The sequence below is a fragment of the Rhopalosiphum padi genome, chromosome 1, assembly GCF_020882245.1.
Source record: "Rhopalosiphum padi isolate XX-2018 chromosome 1, ASM2088224v1, whole genome shotgun sequence".
NCBI lineage: Eukaryota > Metazoa > Arthropoda > Insecta > Hemiptera > Aphididae > Rhopalosiphum > Rhopalosiphum padi.
Genome location: NC_083597.1, coordinates 32,968,514 through 32,995,943, shown reverse-complemented (window position 1 = coordinate 32,995,943; position 27,430 = coordinate 32,968,514). Strand labels below are relative to the sequence as shown.

The window sequence follows — 27,430 nt, the reverse complement described above, 5'->3', positions numbered from 1 at the left end:
AATCATTATTATTCTCGTTGTTTGTAGACCCGTCGTCGTATAACATAATAACTAATAACACATAGGTACACACACAAATTCAACAAGGACACACACCAAACCAAACCGATATATACCATTACCAGTATAGGTATTATTATTATTATTATTATTATTATTATTATTATTATTATTGTTGTTGTATACACAGTAACGCGGCCGGGATCCTCTCCAGATTCCCCATAACTAATTGGTCCGACGCACTAATGTGTTTCGGCGGGGGCTCCATCTCGTCCTCCGCGTTAGTAGGTATATTATATACATTATGTATTTGTTTATTATTATTACTATTTTATATATATTATATTTTATTAATAACACAACGATTGTTCGGGAGCAGCGTTTCGAATCCGCTGAGAAATGTGATGTGTATTTTGTGTTCGACCTCATATAAGTGTGTGTATAATAATATTGTACAACACAATAACGATACGACGAATTACATATTATCATGTGTATGTATACCCGTTCAGGTATTGCAGGAGTCGAACGCGTGTCTTCGGACTGGCTCGCATCTCTTGTGCCCACGACAGAGAAAACGGCCAGCGCACACGAAGAACCGAATATGTATTTTTAAGCATATAATCATAGGTTGTCAGCCACGGCGGCGGGTTCGATATTCTCAGACTGCCTAAATCCGTCCGAATGACACGCTTGTTACTGTTGCCGTGATAGTGTGTTGCAGTAGACGCTATCGTGTACCCCCCGGGAGCGCATGTTTTTATAGGGATATTTTCTGTAATAATTTCATTAGCTTAAGATTATTTTTTTTTACGTTTCACCGGTATCACGCGATGTCCGTTCAGTGATTCTCCACAACATGCACACATGGTGTATAATATGTACGTATACGTATACCTACACATATTTATGTACATCATATCAACGCTCATCCTTATCGTTTCATCTTTATGAGTATAATATACATATTATTATACATGTACGCATACACGATATATCATTCGAGAGGGACACGTTTACGAAACCCTGGCGAAATGTGATTTTTAAGTATAGTGAAAAATGCTAAATCAAAACGACTGCTAGATGGATATTTTGGACGCAAAAATCGATCAACCGGTTTTTTTTTGTTTAATTTTTTTTCTCAGTCATTATTTCTGAACAACTGCAGTGATTCACGCAGAATACAGCAAGTAAAATATAATAGGTGCTAGTGTTATTTTTTTGCTTTTTTTTCCATTACTTTCAACAAACATACGCACGCGACCGAACAAAAAACCAGATCGATATTTAGTAAAATCAGACCAAAAACAGTACTGTGCACCATGAACGGTAACAGAAGCAGCATTATTATTTAAATGTAACGACTTGTAACACACACGCGCACAAAAACAGCGCGCTCGCTGAACCTATGAATATTATATTATGGTATTCGAATAATTGCACATGCATGTACAGTTGAACTACATATAATCATAATATTAAAATCGGGTTTCGGTATTTTTTTTCCTCCTTGTCTACGTGAATAGAATGAAGCGGTCTGTGCTCAGATCGAATCGTTTCCGTCCCGATACGACGAACGCCTACCGAATATTCTCATTAGTAAAATATTTTTTCAGATTTATTAAAAACGATTATATAGTATTATTTAAAATATTTGGATTTGCAGCTCGCGTGTAAGTCTAATTGTGTTTCTCTTGGCCGACGGTAATAATTAATTATTTAAAATCTTTCATTGTTGTTGGGTACATATAATATTAATTGTATATATATATATATGTAATATTACTATGTTTATGTGCCATATAACGTATCATCGTTCGAGCATACGTATGCATACAAAATTCGTGGGCCGAAGTTAACGCCCGCACAACAAATTCTTGGCCTCACAAACGACATTCGAGTGCGTATAAAATTAACATCAAATGGATTATTTATTCTACGTTTAATAATAAATTGTAAATACATCTATAATAATATTACTAAATGGTTGTCGCGATGCATATGACTATATATATAATAATAAGAAACTAGTCGGTGTTTTTGCGTAATATTATAATATGTTTACTATTTAGGTATAGTTAGTTGTTTTGTAAAATTTTTATTACTCACAATAAAATTATAAAAATTGCGCCAATTACAAACGACCACCTATATAAGTCAAATTTTAAGAAGGCTGTTTTTATAATATCTAACAAAAAATAATTAATGACTATAATATAATGTTAATTTGCGTATTACTTTTTTAGAACGCTGGTGTAACTAATAAATTCAACAACTACTCAACTGATTTTGACAAAAATTTCAGAGATGTTTTTAAAGATATATAAAAAGTTTAGTAATAGTATAGTTTAGACCACGCTCGAAAATATACCCAAGTACTATATTCATTCACTATGGGATAATAGCCAATCTCGATCAAATTAGTTCACAAAGCGAAATATACCAATACTCATTTGCCCATTAACTAAGGTGTACTAAAACCAAGATACATTGATATAGCGCTGTATTTTAAATTTGTTAATTTTTTTCTCAAGCGAAGTTGGATTATATACATAATTATTTTTACTTTATAACTATTTCGTATTTGGCACACGCACACACGCACACACACATATATATATATATATCTCACCTATATATATATATAAATGTGTACACAGTAAAATCAGAAATTCTTGTTATAAAAACGGTTGAAATTTAATTTAATAATCGCATAGAATCCCTACTATAATTTCGTGTAACACGAATTTCTTTCTGATCACAACGCCATGTGTACTGCCTGTACCTCTTTATAACATAATCATGTACATTTGCATATATTATAAACCATTATACATATACACAGGCCGTGTGTAGAAACCGAGGTAAATGTTATCCAAATTTAATTACGTACATAATAATATACCTACTGTGCAGAAATGCGTGCGTTTTGATTGTTTACCACGAAATACTTCCGATCGACTATACGTGATGGGATGCTGCAGTGAAATTTCGAGAGAAAAAAATAATCTTGAAAGCGACGTTATGTCGTCTTATTAAAGTAAATATATAATATTAGTATGAACCTATATCAAACGAAATATATTGTATTTGATTTTAGATACGTTATAATTTATCAATTATATAGATTATATTTTATATAGTTACAAAATAGTAAGAGTGCAATACGCGTGTACCTACGGAAATGAGGTACAAAACAAAACGTTGAAGTTTGTTGATTTTGGGTAAAATTGATAATGTATTTTGGAAAAATTGGCATATGTGTAAGCGAGCATTTTTAATATGGTATAATAATATAACTTTGTATGTGAAATTTTACACAATGCATGTTTTCTTTTCACTTGAACAGAACTACAGGTACTCTCTGTAAATATCACAAGTACCTAATGAATAAGCAAAATATGTATAGAAAAATAATATAATATAATATATTGACCAAATATTATGCAAACATAACAAATTAAAAAAAATCGTAAATTTAATTTTCCGCTTTACATAATATATTCAAATAATGAAATTTTTGTATTTATACATTGATCCTATTTTTGTTTATTTTTAATAAATTCAATGTCATCTCTTGAAGCTATTGTCATAAGTTTTACATATGCTGCACTCACATTACACTGAGGTGATCTCAAATCTATTGTATAATACTCGCCCAAACAGCATATTTTATACATCTCGCTCAAACACATAGCAATTTTTATGAGCATGAAAAGGCAATTAGCCCAAACGCATAATAAATGTATAATACAATACATGGTACGTGTACGCATAAGTATAATTTATCAATAGGTATAGGTTTAGAACAATGACGGACAACCATGATCTATAAAAATAATATATAATAAAACGATTGTGATAAAAATACAAATATTGAAAATCGTGCGGGACCACCGTTTTTCTTGGACAATTTGCTTTCTATACGCGTAGAAAATATAGGCATATTGTGTAAAAATGCGAGTCCTGAACAAAAAATTTCGGTCTCATGACAATAATAACAATACTATATTTTTATACGCGAGGAATATTGTCATTAGGATTGACTAGATTATAAAATACCCACGTGACGAAAACAATGGACTGCCAAATGTAATCCATATAATATATATTCGCCTATCATTAATAGTAGTCATATGTTTTTAAATATCAATTATTATTAATATTATTATTATTATACATGTCATAGAAAATTAAACAATCGATAGATCACCTAATGACTGATAAGCAACGGCTTTCCTATGAGCATTATTAGTATTATATACCTACCTATCTAAATCAAGTAATACATCTTGTGTGATAGGGTTTAAGTGCACATACATATAATATACTATATTATACACGTATATATAATATAGTTATCGTTAACTTAAAACATTTATTATTTTATATTTTTTTCTGCCTTATATTTGACTCTGTATCTATTACGCGACGGGATTATTAATTGTCGGTCTGTCATCGACGTATTTCGCGCTTTATATGATTATATCTATTACGAAAAACAGCAAGGCCATTTTGAGTTTTCCCGGCACGGAAATCGACATCAAGCCTATCGCGACAATAATATTATATCACATATAGACATTATGACGGTATCGAACCAGCCGCGTGTCCGGCCAACTGTGTCCGACCGCAACGACGAAACAACAATATACGTTCGGTGGACACCGGGTGCGACGAAATCATAATATTATATCATACATATCATTGCGATCGTTACAGTACACGTGATTATAGTGCGTCTCGTGCGGTGCGTTTCTCGCGGGAGCCGTTAAAACCCGTTGCCGCCATCGGTAAATTATTATCATTCACTGCATATTATATGCATATTATACTGCAACGTATACACAAAATGTGTATTCGGCACGCGTTCACTACATTGCATATAATATGCGCCCTAGCTAATACGAATTACAAACATTTGCGAGCAACAATCACCTACACGTGGTATAGTAATGATATTATGTATAATCTCGAAACTTGAACAACCTTTGCAGTGGGCGAAACAGACCAGCTGCACGAGAATCAAATTTTTTAGTCCATCTGGATGGTGGAGGGGAAAGAAAACGAATTTACTGATAGTATAGCTTTAGGTTTGTCATATTGAGACGCACATTAAATACGCTACACTGAACCAGGCAACAAGGTAAACTAAACTTTATTGTATTACTTTTACAATTAATATTCTTAAGGGATCCCTAAAATAATATTACTAAATTAAATTTAAGTTTATCTTATACGCAATTGAATATATTTTTATACTTATAAAAATCACTGAAAAAATATGTTTCATAATTCAACTAGGGGAGCAATTCGTGTAGGTACACCAATATCGCCGGTATTCTAGTTATCACAAGTAAATTGTATAACCGCGATAAACATTATTAATATGTAATTAAAAATATGTATTATTATTTTAATATATGATTAGTGAGTATGCGTACGAAAATGTTGTATTGAGTTATATTCGTGTACACAGGATGTATATTGTATATCATACATATATATACCTAATAATATAAAGGTACGAAACAGCTACACAGCCTTCACACACACACACACACATACACATATTTATATATACGTATATTTATACGTATATTACATATATTTATATATACTTATAAGTTATAAGTAATACCGAGGTTAATAGAGAAAAATCATCGGGTGGTAAAACAGGTAAAACAGTATATATGTTTATACACTCGCGTTATCCCGGCGTCATATTATTATTGTCATCGCGTGAAAAATTCTTCGCCGCCGTGTGCACATACATAAAAAAATGTGTATGTATCGATGTTTATATATATATTATACAACTATTGGCTCGAGGTTTCCAAGACGAGTCCCCAGACCCATTGTTCCGACGGAGGAATCAAAGATATAATAATTCTCGTACGGATTAATACGTATTATAATTATTATGTTATATATGTATTACATTGTATATGACTCGACAAATTTATAGATCTGAGAGGTAAACAACAAACTCATATGTTATACTCCGGGCCGATCGATTTGTGTTGCTCTATTATAATAATATTGTATTTTATCGATGCGTATATTATTGTGATACATTTAATCGCGATGTTAGATATCTCGAAAAAGAAAAAGAAACAAATAAACGATCTCGATATGGCTATAGTAGTTACGTAAGATTCGTATTGTCCTATAAAATAATATAACAATCGTTATATTATAATATTCGGTATCTACATAAATGCGTTGTACATCATAATAACTGTGACCCCCCCCCCCGATGGTGGTAACGTGGTTCGCGTGGACTGCGAGATCGTAATAGCGTTGCGGGGGTACCAATATGCTATCTAATCTAACAAACTCATCGATGTTCGCATTTTTTACTGAAGAAAATAGTAAAATACACACAATATAATAATATTATTACAGGTCTACAGATAATTGTTTAATTTAATTATAACAAGACGGCCTATTAATATAATATTATATTGGGTACCTAATGGGTAATAACAGCGAAATAATGGCATATATTTTTTATAATTTGCACCTTAATATGTGTGCAATGCACCAAAAATAAAATAATAATAATAATGTACACACGAACAGAATTGAAAATCTATTTCATTGCGTCTCTATCAGTCCGTGCCCAACGTTCAAACCGTGTTATGTAATATGTTCAAACAGATGTACCTATAGCAAAAGATAATATTCATAATAACGCAGAGAAGTTTTTTTGTTATTTTTTACGTGCTCCGGATATTAGTTTATTTAATTCGGACGACCACCACCGACAAGTGGCGTCCGTTACACGAGAAAGTAGTCGAGAGTGACGGACTGGAGCAGCCAGTGCCGCGCGCTAAAAGACGACGACGACGACGTCAACGATGACGACGATGTTAACAATAATTATCATTTTTTGGTAAGCGGCAATTATCGTGCTAAGTCGTGTATATATATTATATTAAAATATGTACGGCGGACGAGGCAGAGACGTCCACGCGTATAGTTCATTCATATAATATATTATATATATATGCATATTTTTTTCGGTCAGACCTAGTTTAATTAGCGTATGGATTAATTAACGTTTCTCTAATACAAATGTCTATTAAAACGAAACGAAATGAAAAAACATAAAATTCGTGTTTTTATTATTATTATGATTGCTGGTCGCGTCCGACTTATAATAATATTATTATAATGTTTCCTCGGCGCATTCGTATGGGAATCGTATATTATACGTATACATTATAACTCGCAATTAAATTTATAATGTACGCGCACGCACGTTTTGTATGTTTCTCTTGGACGATTCGCCGCCCGCTGATGTCATTACAATAGAAAACGAATAGCAATAATAATAACGTTGGTACCTATATAATATATTATACATATAAAGGTATGTACCTAGACACATTGTTGTTATTCGAGCAAACGATATTTTTTTTTATTATTATTTTTTAATTACGATTACTATTTATATACACACTCACGGGCGCGCGCTCACACACGCACACACGTCGTTACATACCGTAATTAAACAACGACTTGGACTCGCAACACGACGATGCGGTCTGTGAACTTGATATCTCTTTCTGCAAATATACTGCTATATATTATAATGTATACTACCTACTTAGTAGTGTACTACTCTCGTATAATATAGATACCCACCTACCTATATATTACAACTATTGTGTGTAAATATTACTTTAAACGTGAACGGTATTTTTACAACGTTATAGGTACCTATAACATTTTTGCCATCAGGTAATCGTATTGTTGTAAATTATGATTCTTTCCGTACCCACCGAGAAGCATTAAAAAAGTTTAATATAAGACGTACACATAAATGTAAAACATTGGATAAAACGCATTGTATATAGGTAGGTACTGCAGGATAATTATTTTAATATTTAATATCTATAAAATTCTCAGCATTTTATAATATTTACAATTATGTATAGGTAAATCGGACGAAAATTGAAACTGCTTATACGTCTATAGTAATGGTTACACAATTCGAAAACTAAAAATAAATAAAAAGCTTAAAATTTTAGAGCCCAAAACATATGAATTGACTAAAAAGAAACTTAATCGTAAAAATAGTTTTTTATTAGGCCATCTGTCACAGTCACAGAACTGAACAATAAACTTAATTGATGACATGAACATAGTAGAATAAAGAGGTCTCCAACTGGAAACAATTTGTCATGAAATATTAGTCAAATGTATAATTAATAATAATATTTATGGTTTTTTAGGTTAGGTTAAGTTAGGTATAATCAGGTTACAGGTCATGCCACGTCGACACCACTGTTTTTTAGCCTGCTCTTGGGAATCCATGGAATAGTTCCGAATGAGAGTTGGGCGATAGGAGGGTTAAATGGCCAGTTAATTAGTTAGTTAAATATTTACATAATGGAACTTTGCTAATTCAATGACAGTAAGTAATTTTTAATTCTGAGTGAAAATTGGTCTTTTGAAATGATATGAAGGACTTTATAGATTGGAATCTTTGGACACAGTTACAGGTTAAAATAATTAAGTTAAAAAAGTTACCATGTATACCAATATTTCAACAGCCATGAAATCGCTTTCCAGTATACAGTATAAAAATGAAAAGACATAATATGAATTCAGTCGAGTCTACCGCAATTATACAAAAAAAAAAAAAAAATGATTAAATACTATTGTAGGTAATGCTCGTGAAAAACTCCTACCTTTCCGTAGTAAAATATTTTCAACTAGATTTTATCTGTATTAGAGTTTTTATATTATTACAATTAAAAATTTATTATTCGACTATTTACTATTATTATTATTATTATTATAATCCACACTGTACCTATGTCTTCGTCGAACAAAATCGTCTAAAGAGCATTAAATTTCACGGATCGCTAGCTACGCATTTTAATATATAAAATATATAATTCAACTTCACTTATTGTCTACATTCTGTGACGACGTAATTAATAAAATTACTAATAAACTTTTATTTAAACCATTCAATAAATAGTATATCATACTAAAAATATTAATCCTGTGAATCGATTTTTAATTATCAAGTTTTAGAAATTTTAGAAGTGTAAATTATATTTCTGTAGAATTAATTTCAATATAATTAATAATAATAAAGTATATATTATTATATAGATACAAGTCATATCCGGTCACTAATTAGCACCTAGCTTCCACCAACATTAAGATTATTTAGCATTCGAATAAATGTAAATATTTTATTTAAGTTCGACTAATATTTATACATATATTATACAGATATACCTACCGATATTATAAACCAAAAAAATTCAAATTTTTGATATTAAACGATAGATAATGTTGGAAATAACAAAATTAACAAACTTTCTCTATTGTTATTTACTTAAAAATATAATATTAATAATCGTGTTGATATAATAGTATAATATTACTGTTGCACAACGTCACAACATGAGAAAATATTTAACTATAAATGGTCTATAGCTTATTATATTAATTATATAATGTATAATATTATATAGACAAAGCATGAGTGGTTGTGTTCGCCCCTCCACTAAACAACCATAATATTATATTTTATTCGCACTATCTGGACAATCAATAATCGTTTAAATTTATTAAAAAAGAAAAAAGAATAGGATTTCCTAAGTTTTAAAAGGGACGTCGAAATCTATAAGCCCACAAAAATATTATATTGCATATAATATATATATACGTACGTATTAATAGGTATATTATTATATTGGGGTAGCAGTGACACAACAGAATAAAAATAAAAATTACGTAATAAATTATATACTATGATGATTTTTAGCAAAATAACGGTAAAAAAAATTCGGATCGTCAAAATGTTCGTATACGTTATATATATATATTAGGTATTGTAACAACGTATACTGCGCAGCTGTTTTTTTAATATTATCTCTGTATTTTTTTTCTTTATTATTTTGCAACACACTATGCAGCAGTATAATGTATATAATATTCCGCCCCGTGAACATCCCGATCATCATTCGTCGTGTGTGAACCACTCCCTCAGGCCACGCGATTTTTAGATATACAACTGTCATATTATATACTATTACTAAGGTTAAATATACAGATATATGTATACTTAGAGGTTTTGGTCTGTACTGCGACGCGTGTTATATCGCAGTACATATTGACGATAATAATACCAACGGGATGATGTCTATAGGACTTAATTTAGTATAAATATTAAAAATATGAAAAATATTACAATAGTGCTCAAGTCATTATATTTATAAAATATGTGATGTATGGCAAGTTTCGTAATTTACGAATACATATAATCATGCACATATAATAATTAATAATTATAAACTGCGGGTAGGGATTTTGGAATTTGAGTTTACACGAAGGTGTAGAAGATATAAAAACACATACATTAGATATATTTAGTCGGGAAAAGCAAGACGATGACGTTCATATACCAGACAACCTCTGCAGCGTCAACGTTGCAGAAACATACATTAACTATACTTAATATGTTCCCTTATTTTGGTATACAGATCAAATAAAAAATGTAAATTAAGACGTATTCTCGTAGGGAATTGAATATTATTATTTCCATTAGACTTCACTCCAATTTCATATTTGTTAAGTAAAAAACACGATTTCGGTGAAAAAATAATCGGGGACCGGTGCAAATGCTCTTAAAACCGTCCATCAAATCCGCGGCCGCCTAACCTACGTTTGTATATATATATATATATATAAATGCATATAGGTGACATGTTGATATGTTGATATTGTTTCCAAATGTATGACGTATACACACGAATATATACGAGTGCTCGCGGTGCTTATAACTGGGTTACGAGAGCGCGGGGTGATAAAAACGCTCGTCGGCGGCAAATCGATTTCCACGCGACCCCTCGCGTCTTATAATATATGTTTATAACCCGACCACGCGTATACGTTTATACATATATAATATATATATATATATATATGTGCGCGATGCACCGCTGAGAGGACGACACCCCTTCGCGATATCTATATATGTATACACTGCAGTAGAGCACGCATTATTATATTTATAAATAATAATAATAATATATTATATTGTGTTCCACCATTTGTGCGCGAGTGGTGCGTGTGTGTCTCTCTCTCGATTCGCATTGTTCCGCGGCCAGTCAGACGAGAAATACACATTTAGTTTTTTACGTTCCAACTGTATGTTCGACGCGTCCTCGCTGCTACTGTCTATTTTTTTCAATTCGCTCGCGCGCCCGTATTTATTTGTGTGTGTGTGTGCATCAAACGTAGTACATAATATAATATGGTTTTTTTTTTTCAAAAGGTTTTTCGAACATGGCGTCTGATTTTTGTCTCCATGCACTCACACTGATACAATGGACACGGTAATCCGCTTTTGTGCGGTACATAATATAGAGGCGGAGACATTTTGGGGGGCAAAGTAGGGGGACAACACCGCGTTTCGTATTATATTATATATATATTACGAGTTTATTGTATATCACTGCAGCCGTCTGTGACAAACATTATGTATGAATATAATTGTGTAAGTACCGCCACATACATCGCTGGAATATTTTATTCGATTTCGATGAGCGTTTGTCGGCCATTTTATAGCTCATGCATAAATGCATATAAATAGTCACAAATAACGAGACTCGTTGATGGTCTTGTGTATGTGTATTTTGCAAAACATTATGTGATATTATCGTAGGTCGGCTGTAAACGCAAAACTGACGGAGAACCGAATGAGTAAAATACAATTATATGTTCGACGCTATATACACACATTAAACTAGATGCGCATCTCTTGTAATTTGTGTAAAAAAAAAATGGGGTTCATAACCCGGTAAAAACGATGAATTTTTTTAAAAGGCTTATAGGTATACATCCGCATCTTTAGCCATTACGGAGCATTAACGTTTGAATAATCGGATTGTATAAGACATGACGTACAGCTGTATACCAAGTTTAATTTAACCCTTTTTGCGACCGCCCGCCTTCGCCGAAGGGAACGGATGTTCGTAAACGAGTCTGCGCGTTTGTTACTGTAAATATAATGTATACATACATACTATTAAACTATACACACATAATATATACGAACAAAAAATAAACGAAATAATCAAATCGTCTTTGGGGACTTAATCGATTTGCGACAACTCAAATCCCAGCGCAACACACAGTATAGCATTATATATAGCTGTGCTGTCTGAAATAATTACCACAATCGGCTTTTGGTATAACACGAACACTGATGACTCAAAAAAAAAACAATCCCTTTTAACTGCAACATTGTCAAAACACATTTATACTTCGTAAATTCGATTATATGATTTCCGTTCAATACCATTGAACTTGAAACTATATCTCTGCAAAAGTTGCAATTGTAATGTTTATATAGTACATATAATTACGCTATAGGTAGTAATAATATACCTAATGTATTAAAGAATGTAAAAATAATGCATTTCTCTTGCAAATTGAGAAACCAACATTTAGATCATATATTATCGTATACACATTATACGTATGTATGGATATTAAGATCTAATAATATTCTGAATATTACATTATATTAAGTATACCTACTACATCATATTAGCAAATCACGTGCATGACGCATACGCGTGAGTATTTATAATATATTATATATTATGTTTTGTATTTTTGAAGGTGAATATTATTTACGTTACACGTAGTGTAATGTAGTGAAAACTGTTTATATAGAGCGATTGAAAAATTACATTCGATTATTACACGTTACCGCTGTCAACCGAGTAAAATATAATTCGCCAGTAAAAATGGTATGTACGTGAGTTTCCTATATGTGAATATCTATGCGAAAAACAGGATGTTTCACAGTCATGGTACATAATATAATATAGGTACCACACGCACATTTCTAAAACCGATAAATTATGAAGTGTTTTGAAATTTATATTCGTCAACGGAAAAATAATAATAATAGCAATATAATGTTATAATCTTGTAGCTATATTATTCTAATAGAATATAGTAAAATACAAAACGATAATACGTGCGTGATCGTTTTCCACGTAACGGTATGTGTACAATATTATATTATACGAGCAGTTAAGTATGCGCAAATCGATAATACTCTATCCATTTAAACTGTAGATGGTGGCGGCGGTAGTGGTGCAGTATTTCAGGTATAATTTCCTACAAACGATTTATAATATTTTATATTATGTTATGAGCACCCTCAACGCGTCTGCACAATAATATAATGTATAATATAAAAGACGCACAGTGCACACACGTTATTTCTATATGGTTTTCGTAAAAAGCGAAGATATTATTGGAGACCTAACAAAATAATTGATATACCGCATAATATATTATTAAAGACCACGGGGTACGAGATAATTTTAAAATTTGCGATCGGCAGTTTCAATTTTGTGTTGTAAGTTTTGATATTATATTAGAGTAAATCGACCTATATATTTTATCAAACTCAAAGATTTAAGAACGTCATGCAAGATATCAAAATTTAAAAATACTCATATTGTCTCTCGGTTTGAAATTAAACCTTACCTTTAAGTTTGATAACACATACAGGTCGATTCGCTCTAATAATTAAAACAATTAACAACTGCAATATTCGAACTATATGCCGACGAACGCAAATTATTTACCGCATTATATTATAATATGTACACGTTTTCAAGACTAAGAGAACACATCGTAATTTATCGTATGACAATCGACGCGTATAGATTTTATAACGATTGATGATATTATGACGTAGTGTACTGTATATTAATATAATGGAACACGTCTTGCAGTTCGCTGTGCTGCTTTTATCGTAATTTATATCGTAAGCCGTCGGCGAGGAAACTGGCTTGCCACGCGGCCCGCGGTGCTTCTCGCGTACGGCTGCAATCGGACTGGAAATGAAAACGGGGAAAAACCACAGCCGGCGTGACGCTCGCGCCGAATGCATTTGGAATGGAAAAGTGTGTATATATACGATATGATCGCACCGCGCCGCCGCGTCAAAGAGACACAGACTGCTATTACGATTATTACACTGCTGCTGCCGACTCTGACTCTCACTCTATCTCCATCTCTCTCTCTCTCACCGTGTCCCTATCATCGGCGGCTTCGCTCCGCAGTCTTCCCGTCTCTCTCGCCGCCATTCATGCCTGCACCGAGCCCAATACTATTGCCCGCCGTGTACGATTGTGTGCGTGCCGTAGTAGTAGTAGTATTATACTCGTATAGTACGTCTGTCTGTCTGTCCGTCTGGCCGACCACCTGTTGGCCGCCGCGGTGTACGCCTACGCTCGGGTTTTCCCACCGCCCGACAACACTCTCACACTCTCTCTCTCTCACTCTTTTTTCTATGTCACTTGCCACATAATACATATATATATTATGTGTATATGTTGTTGTTGTTGCTGTTTGCTGTACCGCGTTTTCCATTCAATCGCTATATAATATCCTACTCTCTGGCCCAACCATTCACAAACACGCATAACCCGCGGCGCGCGTTTACCGCCCGAACTATATATACTCGTAATCTATCCTGTGCCGCAGAAATCGCGCGTCATTATTATCTACACGCGGTTAGCGCCTACTTACAAAGTGCTATTTGTATAATTATATATATATATATACAATTTTGCACGTGATAAACCTAGGTGATGGCCGCCGAAAATACAACACTTTAAAATATACGACGAGAGGAAGGTATTTTATTACGGGTATAAGTATTGCACACCAAGAAGAGCGTGCTATCATAGGAAGGAATGCATTCCTGGAATCAATCGTAACTTTTTTGAGAAAAGGAGGAAGGAACGGATTCCGTTAAAGTAGACGTGAATATTTTAATTATTTTTCCCTTTTGAAAGAGCATTCATAACAGTCATAACATATTGGGATTTGAAAGCATTGTAAGCAAACAGTCTGGCGTGTTTTTTTTTATCTATTAATGATATTTACATTGTTATAATATTCAAGTATATAGATATACGCTTATGTTTTTACATTGAATCTATTTTAGATTTGTTTGTAGTTATATGAAATTGTAAGTCGACAGTAAATAATAATAAATAATTATTGAATATTTTGAACAATTCAAGACAAATGTTGTTTAATGGATATAAGCTAACCGCTTATAAATTACTCTTAATATTAATTGTATAATTATTGTACATAGCATATATATAGGTATACATATTAAAAACATTACAAACCTGAAACCTACCTAAATATTATTGTTTTAACTTGGATATAATGTATAACGTCTTTATTCTATATTATTCTATATATCTACATAATATACGTCCTTCTCAAACAATATATATAGGTACCCTATATATATTATAATAGGTATAACAATAACATTAATAATAGTATTAAAAAAGTTATTAATGTTATTGTATAATATGTGTACTGCCAACGGTAGTAAACTTATGGCATCGCATCAATAAAATAATTCTTTATAGGTATATATATATATTATCTATACATTCTACACGCATATAACAGCAAGTATATATGTATACGTATAGCATTAAAGATATATATACTCTCTCTAAGTGCTATTTGTAACTTATTATAATATTATACACTATGTAGATGCCAACGTACTTGATTTTTTCTCTATTATTTGGAATATATAGAAATGATTTAATTAATAAAATATAACTTTGCTATTCATAACGGAACCGTAATTAAAAAACGACAATTGATTAATAAATTGATTACAGTTTTACCGATATATAATAATATTTATATAAATAATATTTTTACGTATTGTACACTGATGACGCGCATTGTTCGTTATTTTATATTTTGTTTCCATCGTTTACAATAATAACTAATTAATAACGGCTGAGCAGACTACACTTGAATGCGTTTTATAAAATCCCTCAGATTGGTTTCGAAAACATTAAAATCTAATAAAACCGTATTCTTGTTTAATTATTAATCCATTGTAATACCCAAATCACATTGTTATATTATACTATGGACCATGGTATTACGCTACACCAGAGTAATAATATTCAAAATTATTTCAGTTTAAAGTTTATTATTATATTGATTCGATATTTTCAAAAGTTGAAACGAGAATAAATAAAATATTTGATTATACTGTGAATGAAACGAAAAAAAATAATTTATAAAATAGTATTATTAATTTAATTTTAATATTGATACCTATAATACCTATCTGATTATATAATTTAGTATTTATCTAACTTTATATTTTTAACGGATATGGAATAAAAAACGTATTAACAATAAAGTATAAAATAATAGGTACCTACATTAACTATACATAGGTCATTGCTATTTACAACGAACAGTCGTCGTTTCGCAAGAAATCATATTTTATGTTTATTTCGTTTTAATTAAATATTAACTGCACGCATACCGCACGTTAGGAGGTACCTATATAAAATAATAAATGAGCTCGCCGGAAACGGTTTACAGTTAATTATTAGATCAATACATCTACATAGGTACCTAATTGTAATAATAATAAAAATATGCGAATCGAAATCAAATGTTTCACTCTTATTACAATGTATAGTATTATTGTATTAAATTATAATAAATCATAATTCATGTACCTATTCCTGATACGCAGAAAACAATGTACCTACCCATCTATTAATATCGTCGTGGTTTAAAAAAAAAAGTGGATTAAAATAAGAAAAAAAATATCGTATTTCTGTGATTATCGAAACGTTACACCGGCTGTTTGTAATGGGCATACGGGTCCTAAACAGTCTCAGTAGCGTCCGGTAAAAAAGCGGTGGAACCTTATAGGTATAATATAATATAACATTATGAACCCACATCAGTGTACACACACGTGCGTAGGTGAGGTGTACCGTTTACGAATTAGTTATAATATTATTATGTACAATAATAACAAGGTACCTAATCACCAATAATAATAATTTTGATAATTAATCTAGCACAAATTAGTCTTGAAATCGTTGCGTTTAAAAATGGCTGTAACAGTAACGTTAACACCATAATATACCTATTATATTTTATTATTTATTATTTAAGTACTGTGATATATTATTATATTATTATTATATAATATATATTTATTATATATATATATATAATTGACACTAAAATATTTATAGTACCTATATAAAAGTTTATCAATAAAATATAGATAAAATAGTTGACTGTTCGGAATTTTTAGAAAAATTATGTGGAAAATCGCTACCTTTAATTAAATAAAAGTCTTCGTGTTATTAAAACATGTTTCGACAGTTCTTAAAATCGCGTAATTTTCAATTAAACTTAGTCTTATAAATCGTATGTGTAAGTCCTGCTCCTGCGACAAAGCTTAAAACTTCTATTTTTACTATGATCGAGCGTTTTACTAATAACAATTAACATAATATTATCATAATATCGTTTTGTATTGTACCTATATCTATTATAATATATGATTTCTATTCTAAAATTTTGCAAATTTGTTAAACCCTGTACTCTTATTGAATTGCAATAATAAGAGTTATCTCCAGGAAATGTATTTAAATTATATCCGTTCGGTAGCTGCTAATTTTACAAAATAATAATAATAATCATTCACTTATGTATATATATATATACTATACCTAATAAACGCGCGAGTACGTAAACCCATGCAAAGCCCTACATGGTTACTTATTTTAATACCTATTGTATATGTATATTCATATTATGTAGGTATTTATACTCGCATTTGCGTTAAATTATTGTAAAACCGTTTAAAACAAGTCTACTCTGCAGACGCCTGATGTTAACTGCACCGAAACCACGAGACGCGATGACGCGTTTCAATCGTCGGATTGACGCGTATGAACTTGAATAAAATGAAAATGCGCGGCTATTATAGTTACTGACATTAGTTACGTAAGTAATTTATTAAATAACGTATATATATCGGGTATACCACTGTCAAACGGACTCGGCTTTTGTTCCTACGTCTTTGAACATCGTTTATTTTGTAACGTGTGTGATAATATTATTTAATACAAAACGAATACACATAAATATATATATAATGTGTATATTACTTATGTTGTTTTCGACGCACTTATTCTGAATACATATAGATAAGTACATGCTGATACCTTTATAGTATAAGTAGAGGTATATTAAAATATAAAATATTTTTACGATAAACGCGTAGGTACTTCTTGTGTGTGAAATGATTACGTACCTATATAATATATTTTAACAGCCCATGTAAAATAATTAATAAACGTAAAACTCGCGCATTATTATTAATGTTTACCTTGAGATCATGCCAAAACCATCATTGCAAAGTGAATTCGACACTACAAAATAATAATATAATATCTAGGTGGCCATTGTTGCAGAAAACTTATCATAAAACACTCATTAAAGGTAACCGTTTAGGAACGAACTATATGCGTATACATATAGTATTGTACGATAATAGTTGGCTAATTGCTAATTAAAACTATATATATATATATATATATATATATATGCCTAAACAAAATAATATATCTTACACAACCTAATACTATACTTATATAAACTGCACGCGTCGTTTATACATTAGGTCATCTAAATATACAAGTACTATAATATGTAGTAGATATATGTACATTAGGTATCTACATATCATATACATATTATGTTTGAAACTGAAATGTTGTATTTTTTTAAATTTAGAAGTTTGATGTAGAAATTTAACCTTTTAATAAAAAAAAAGCGTTTGATTCCGAACTTTTAATCGACAATCAATACAAACAAATTCTAATGATATAATAATTATTATAACAAACAATTTATAAAAATGTATTAGCCTTTTATATTAAAAATACATTTCTACATTATAAATAGATTAACCTGCAGCAGTCTATGTTGTATTATATGGTTTACCATTATTGAAACCGACAATAACCTATAATATAATATTATATATTTCTTAATACTCTAATTTAAACATTAGACGGATAATAAGCTTTATAATTAATAAGAGGAGATATTATAATATTCCAATTATCATAATATATATTAATATATTTATAAATGTTATATAACATTGAAATTAACTGCATTATTGTTTATAGTAAATTTAACACAACAAGCAAAAAGAAAAAACTGATAATTGTTATTAACTAACCATGTTAAGTAGAAACCTAATGACATTTTTACTAGTCGATATTTTAATATTTTTTTTTTAAATATTTAACATTATTATAGTGGTTACAGATTATGATTATAAAAAAATCGAAATGAAACAATGTTTTAATGGTTTATTTTAACTTTATGGAAGCAGCAATGGTTTTTTTTCTGAATATAGGTACAGTTATATAGGTACACTCGTGAAAAATGAATCAAGAAAAAAACAAAATCGTAGAGCCCATGTGGAATAGGTGTTGTTTAGCGTTAATTTACTTTTACTCTTAGTTATATTTATGTTATTGAAACAAAACTATAATAAAATAATAACAACGATTTGGATATAGTATTCGTGCGGCATACGAATATAAATGTATGTAAGTGGAATATAGTAAGTAATATATGCCACCTCATTTTAAGGGTGGGCACAATATAAGTCCCTAGGATTTATATATTTGCCCCGCGCGTTTTGCTTAATTGATCTATAGCATGCGCTCGTCGATCGCGTGATCCAGCGCAATTTTATTGTTATTCATACGCGCGCGCACACATATATAATAATATATACATTTCCTCCCCGATGTAGTTAATACATATAAAATGTATATATATATATATGTATATTTTATTCCTTTGTAACAATGTATTTCTCTACTGGCAAATAACCCTTTAGAATACTATTTCCCCCCTTATTGTGCAACAGCGACCCCATATTGTGGAAGTGTGTACCTATATATTTTATACATACATATAGTTAGTACCCTACCACTCGACAATTTTTTTACCTATGACCGACTATATATGCATTGGTATATATTATATAAGCTCCACCGAACACTCCCGCGTTAATATATATTCCTACTCCTATAATGTATATATGTATTTTAATACCTATATCTCTTATAATTTTTTGCCAGTCAGAACTGCTATAAGATTATATAGACTCGGCATCTACCTACCTACATATATTATATATATTATATTTTATAGGTGCTATATTTGGTATATTTTTCACGATTGCGGTGGGTATGATTTTTTATTTACCTAGGCCCATAATATATTATTGAGTACACGACTACAATAGTCACGTTAAAACCCGTTAAAAAATACTACACTAGCTATATGAGTACAAATAATTCTACCAATAAATACACGCGTTACGTGTTGGAAAACTGAAAAGTTTCAGTGCGCGATGAACAATTACATATACATATATATTTAACCTATGAATGATTATGTGTGACTGATTTTGTCCAGTATTTAATAACATATTTAAAAACAATATACCTATAATATGGTCGGTGCAATAAATTTAATGCCTATAAGTGTCTAAATATATTATCGAAACATATATGATTTTAACCGTACGGTGATATAGGTACCTTTCAGTGTATATGTCATCTGTATAGGTGTTTATTGTGTACACGTGCGATTCGAATAAGTGAAAATAAATGGGACGAATACGATTCACGGACGGTGTTTCCGTTTGGGTATAATAAAATCTGTCAAGGGTTTTATAAATGCGATTGTCGTCGGGGTTTGTCTGTAAATGCAACACGTGTTTTCCGACCCCAAAAGCTGCTCTTCTACAGTGTATTAAAGGGGGAAAATCGTCGGCGCGTATATTATTTACACGCGAAAACTGTGGGTAATTCTATACGCGATGAGCTTTTACGATTATTTCGTATCGTTTTTCGTATAGGTACATATATATATATACTATATACCATTCCCATATAATATAAATTCAGTTTGTATTGCATTTAGATAATTTTAAAACCGTCAATTACGGGGTTACGTGTATATTAGCCGGTCTATACGGCTGTCCCGAGCCGGGTGTTTAGTCATAATTTTCGAAAGCGTTTCGTGAAGATTTATACGTTTGTTCATCTACATAATATATAGGTATTAGAATAACTTTATGTACAGGCACTCGTGTCGTGCACAGGAAACGCAATTTGTCTGCATCGCGCCTTTTAGATTCACTTATGCCTATACAGATAATAGAAAATTATAGGGTAGCGCCCTATGAGAAATTAGAGGTATTAACCGGAAAGAATGAGCATGGGGGTCAAATTTAAGGAATCCGCCCACAATATACCTATTATACTTATATACATGTAAATATATATGTGCGCATTCGAACATCGCAAAGGCGAACGCGTTAAAGTCCTTTATAATATTATATTCGCGGTACACGTGAAACATATATATACATCACGTAAAATTAATGGTACCTATATAAATATATATAAATTCTCGAAAATCCCCAAACGCTTCTACAACGTATACCTTTGAATATACCTAAATCAGACTTATATATTATACCTGGTGGATTCAACTGTTATACCGAATATAATTGGTTACGTTGAAATATATTTCCATATATGTTCCAAATACAGTTACCAATGAACGTGTATATGTATATAATAATATTATGTTATAGAAGTTTATATATATATGGGTGTGTACCTAAATCTTCGTCATCGCCAATAGTTTTATAAACATATTATATCATTACAGTATAGCTGTTACGATTTAGCCGTATAATAATTATATATAATATCATATCGTATAAAGTCCTTACCTGGCGGTCGTGCAGTCTCTGTACAGCGTGTCGAAGTCCTTGCACGAGAGCAGCTTGCACCTGTTCACGCCCGGCTGTATGGCGCCCATGCCGCGGAGTATGCGTACCTGTTCGACGTTGCACACGAGCGGTACGATGTCGAGCCGCTTGAGTTTGGTGTAGACTGTGTGCAGGCCGCCGACCAAGTGCTTGAGGAACAGCTCGAACGCCTGCGGCAAGCACAGCATCGTGTCGCCGGCTATCATGAACGCGGCCACTTTCTGGCCGCGGTACTCGACCAACTTGCACTCGTTGGCGGCCGGGTCGGTGCTGCTGATCGGCGGCGGGCTGTTGTACGACCGCGGCGGGTGTTGCTGCTGCTGCTGCTGTTGCTGCTGCAACGACGTGTGTTGCTGTTGCTGCTGTTGCTGTTGCTGTTGCTGTTGGTGGTGATGGGCCATGGCCATCAGATCGAGCGGCGACGAGTGGTGCACCAGCGAGTTGAACAGTCCCATGGGTATGCGGGACGCGAGCGAGCTCATGGACGACACCGGAGCCGGCACCACCGGCGGCGCGGTCTGCGGAACCGGCGGGCTGAGTCCACGCGTTGGCGTGATGATGGCGTGGTGCTGTGACGTGTTGATGAGGTTCATCATGGGACTGTTGCCCCGCTCGTCCCTGGGACTGCCGTCCTTGTTGCCGCCCACGCTGCTACCGCCGCCCACTGATGACGGGCCCGTGGCCGGTTGCTGTTGCATTTGCTGTATTTGCTGTTGCTGGAGCTGCTGCTGCTGGGACGACGTGGACGACGGCGGCGGTGGGCTGGTCGACACGTTGCTGCTGCGGTCGCTGCCGGAACCGGTGGACTCCGCACCGGCATTTGACGAGTCCATGATCATGTCGATGCTGCGACGATGATGATGATGTGCCGAGGTTCGCGCTCTATCGCGCTCAATTACGCGGACGGCGACTGCGGTCCTTGCAGTGCGAAACGAATCGCGGCGGTCTTTACAGTACGACCGGTGTGCCTACGCGCATATACCTATATAATATATTATACTGTACGACGTGACGATGTACATAAAAATATGAGAACAAACGCACACTGCACGGCGACGGTCGCAATACTGTTGTTGGAATCACTGCACTCGCGCGGGTGCGCGGAAACGGATATTCAACGGCGGTCGGTTTCCGGATCGAGTCGATGGCGATACAGCAGACCGTCGACATGCGCGGAAAAACGGTAAAAAAAAAAAAAATTCGACGACACCGAAACGATTCCCCCTTATACCTGCGGCGGCACCGGATCACGCGGACACACACGCGAAAAAGAAATTATACGCGTGCGAGTGTATGTGTGTGTAGAATGATTTCGATATTATTTTTTTGTACACTGTTTGCGTGCGGTGTGTGTGCCGGGCGGCGGTTTGCGACCGGGCGGCGGTACGGTTGGAACGCGACTGTTGCGGGCGCGGCCGTCTGCGGCTGCTTCTGCTGCTGCTGCTGCTGCTGCTGCTGCTGCTGCTACCGCCGTCGTCGTCGTCGCGTTGGCCGCCGCGTTCGCGCTCGCCGAATTTCCCCCACCGCGCCGGCCACGCGCCATTGGCCGACCGCGGCCGCCACGGCGCCGCCCACCGGCGCTGAACCCCGTCCCGCGCGACCGGCGCCCCAGAGCTCCGCCCCCGTCCGCCACCGCTCTAGTGATACGGCGGCGGCGGCGACGACGACGACGACGACGACGACTCTGACTGTCTCCGCTCCGCACATCGCACACACACACAAACACACGCGCGTGTGTGATGCATAATATTTCTTCGTTTTTATGATTATTATTATTATTATATTTTTTTCCCCCATTTTTCCTTTTGCGCCGCGTTCGTTCTTCCGCGCTGCAAACGTATATAATATTATATTGTATAAAATATGTGTCTGCGCGCGCGCGGCCGCGTGTGTTTGTGTGCGAATTCGCCTCTCGCTCGCACTCACACCCGCGTACTGCAGCAGTGTGTACGCGTAAAATAATAATAATAATAATAATAGTACATATATAACTCTGTCTCTCGCTGTTCGCGCGCCGTTTACTTTTGTATGGCAAAAGTATCGCTCGTGTGTCCAACCCCTTTGTGTCCTCCCCACCGCCCTCCCCACCCCCAACCACGGCAACAAACTCCCCGCGGAGCACCTTGTGCAGCATTGCACGCCGCGCTCCCACCGCACGCCACTCGACCGCAACTCGCCGCGCGCGCGAAAATCGCACCCCTCGCGTGGGCGCCGGCGGTCGGGCGCGGACGGACGCGGACCGACGGCCAAAGAAATGGGTCAAATATTGTACATAGTGAATTGGAAAAAATTAACGCGCGCACACAGAGTTTTCGTGTCCAAATCGATTTTTGCCCGAGCCCGCCCCGCAACGGATATTCTATATATTATTATATATAAATGGAAAAAATAAAAAATACGCTTTTATATTATTTTTAAAAGGCCCGTGTACAGCGCATTGTATATAGGTATACACACTACCTACCGTGTATTATTGCTTCATCGAAATATATGTATGTACCCGAGTATTTGTCTACAATAAATAAAATAACTGCGTACGATACGCGAGCTAAATGTGTGTATTTTGTCTTTACATCACCAATGATACGTCCAATAAACAAGTACAATGAAACTACGGTAGCCTATAATAATCATTATATCTCATATATACATGATGTATATTATTATAGGTAAATAATACATATATCATAATATATATATCATCTTATGTATAGATAGGTTGTAGGTACGATTACTTATACACAGAAATACACCTATATAGGCGCGGATTAATGTTCGTATACATATTTATAATTATGCGCTATCGCTATGTACATATATTATATTATACGTATATTTAAAATAATATATATACATATAATATATTACAGTGGCGACGCGTGGAAAAGTAAAAAAATATTACTAAAAATATAAAACGCCAAATCTGTTGTTTTTTTTTGTCGATTTAAATTACAGCTATTTATAATATATATTATATATATATGTGTGTGTACATAGATTAAATATTAAAATATTAGATAATATATACTAAATACTCATCATTGTATATATTGTATTTAGGCCTATATTTGTATTTGTCTACACATCTACATATTATATCTATGTACCGCCTATATATATGATGACGCAAACGCTTGTCTTCCCCTTCGATGCTCTAATAATACTGATGATGATATACATACTAAATTATATACGTGTATAAAAAAAAGTTACATGGCGAAGCGGTTTTGCACACAAGTCGTATTTTTAAAATTGTTTTATTTAGCAAATCACATACAATATAATATATAGTATATATTGTATAAAATATAACTATATAATATATTATATTATATACCTATATATTATTATATTATATTATATTCTCCGATAAGCATTACAATTCATAGTTGATATAAATGATACAATATGAAATTTATATTACCTATGCAATTTTTTATTAAAAACATTAAATTATTAAAATTCTTAAAAGTTTTGTATATATGTTAAGGCTAAATATAGTGCTCAACAACTGTAAAATTATTCCAAAACTTAGTTTTATGTCGATAAAATAAATAATCCAAAAACCTATGTATGGTATCTACCTCTAGAATAGGTGACCTGGTGTCCTGGTCTAAACCTATATAGATATTATATATGCATTTTTTTTTTAAATATATTTTATGCTCACAAAGTAAAATAATTACAAAAATATCAATATTTTATAACATATAATTCCTATTAACGAATAAGTGCAAATAATAAATACCTACTTATTGTTATAATATTATAAATATGAAAATTCACAAAATATTCATTAAAAAATATTCTTTACTTAAAGATTAGATTTAGATTCTAAACAACTTAAATCCTTACCTTAAATGGTGATGAGTCTATATAATATTGTTATGTCATAAGTATACTATATATATACGTTATTATTATCAGAGAAAAAAACACTAATAATATTTTAATGATACACATTTTAGCTAAAACAATATTGAATTGATCTATTATAATATATAGGTATATTATTATATTCATATCATATAGGTTTATTTAAAAAAACATTATTGTATTTTTATTATAATTAATATTTACAAAATAAGATAAATATCAATAAAAGGATTTTTATAAACTAATAAACTATGAATAATATATTACTGATATATGTATATAATACTCTATTATTCTATGGTTTGCACTTAAATTGCGATTTCGTTACAAACGCAAAATTTAAATAAAATTTCTATTTGTTAGTAAAAAATGATTATAAATATTATATATACAAACGAATATGTGTGTAGGTATATATAATAAGAAAATATGTATGCCTATATACCTATAAATATATAAAGTCTATTGTCTATGAATTATTTAAGTAGATGAGGTACTAGCGTTACGTTTTGTGCACAATAATTGAATAATTCATCTATTTAAAATGTAGATATACCTACCTATTTACTAATTAATAGTGTATAGATAGGTACACTATACACACAGATAGTTAGCACATAACAAGTTTAATTCGTAAAGGTATAACGCTCTATGTGTAATATAATATACCTATTTTGTAGTTAATTTTTTCTGTTTAGAAATTTCTTACTTAAATTTAACGATTTTTACTTAAATATAGCATCATGTTTAACGAACAGACTTATCAACAATTAATTACTCGCACATGGTCGGATACCGCGGTCGGTTGACTGATAAAAAGAAAATAAATAGGGCGATCTACGCTTAAAACAAAAGTCATTATCGCTGTAACATTGTATGGTTCTTGGTGTGTTTATATATATATATATATTTTTTCTTGCTCTCCTATATATCTATATAATTATACTAGCTACTAGCATATAAAAATCTATTGACTATATAATAACTTTGGGATTTAATTATTTTCAATTAATTGGTTTTTGATGTACCTATATTATTTATATTTGAATAAATGTGCTGCAGATTCTTTCAGGGTATTATTTATTCAAACTCATTTAAGACACACATTAACTACGTTTAACCTAGTGAATTAAAAATATTACTTTTGCAACTAATTGTATAATGTTATATTCTATAAAGTGTTATAGTTGATTTTTTTTTTATGGTAATGAACTATTATGTAATACACAGAGTGATGCAGAATCGAATCATTTTAATTAATAGTTATATTTTATTATACCGTTAAAGGAGTAACAATAATATATATTCAAAATTAATTTTTAGTTAAACTTAGATAATTGTTTTTTTAAATAGGTACACCAAATAGGTTTTCTACCATTTATTAGTATTTTTAGTAAGAAACATATTAGTATAAGCTAAATAATAATGATGCTTATACTATAATATGTACCTATTGAGATATTCTAAAAATACTTTACGGGTTATACAAATTACAATTATGAATATCCGATATCGATAAATGAGAACAAATAAATAGATTAGAAAGTAAAATAAACTACGCTTCATGACACGAATAAAACTTCAAACAATACTTATAATATTACATGTTATACGGAGCTCAATAAATATAGTATTGATCTGACAAGCCGAATTGTTTAAATTGTGTTTTGAGTATAATATTTATGCCCGTAATAACCGTAAAGGCGCGTAGGTATATAATCAATAGACAATTTCAAAATTCATGTAAAATCATATAAATTATTATATATAGTATAGATATATATATATATATATATATACGAG

At 32.5% G+C, this 27,430-nt stretch overlaps 1 protein-coding gene across 2 annotated transcripts in view; it reads right to left on the bottom strand.

The window, feature by feature from the left end:
• Nucleotides 1-23,204, bottom strand: part of LOC132918087 (dachshund homolog 2) — a 124,075-nt gene extending 100,871 nt beyond the window's left edge. For both annotated transcript variants that reach the window (XM_060979171.1, XM_060979172.1), the window contains exon 1: nucleotides 21,713-23,204. In XM_060979171.1, the coding sequence (XP_060835154.1) occupies nucleotides 21,713-22,590 (878 nt within the window). In that variant the 5' untranslated portion in view covers nucleotides 22,591-23,204. The remainder of the gene's footprint in view (nucleotides 1-21,712) is intronic.
• Nucleotides 23,205-27,430: the final 4,226 nt, after the last annotated feature.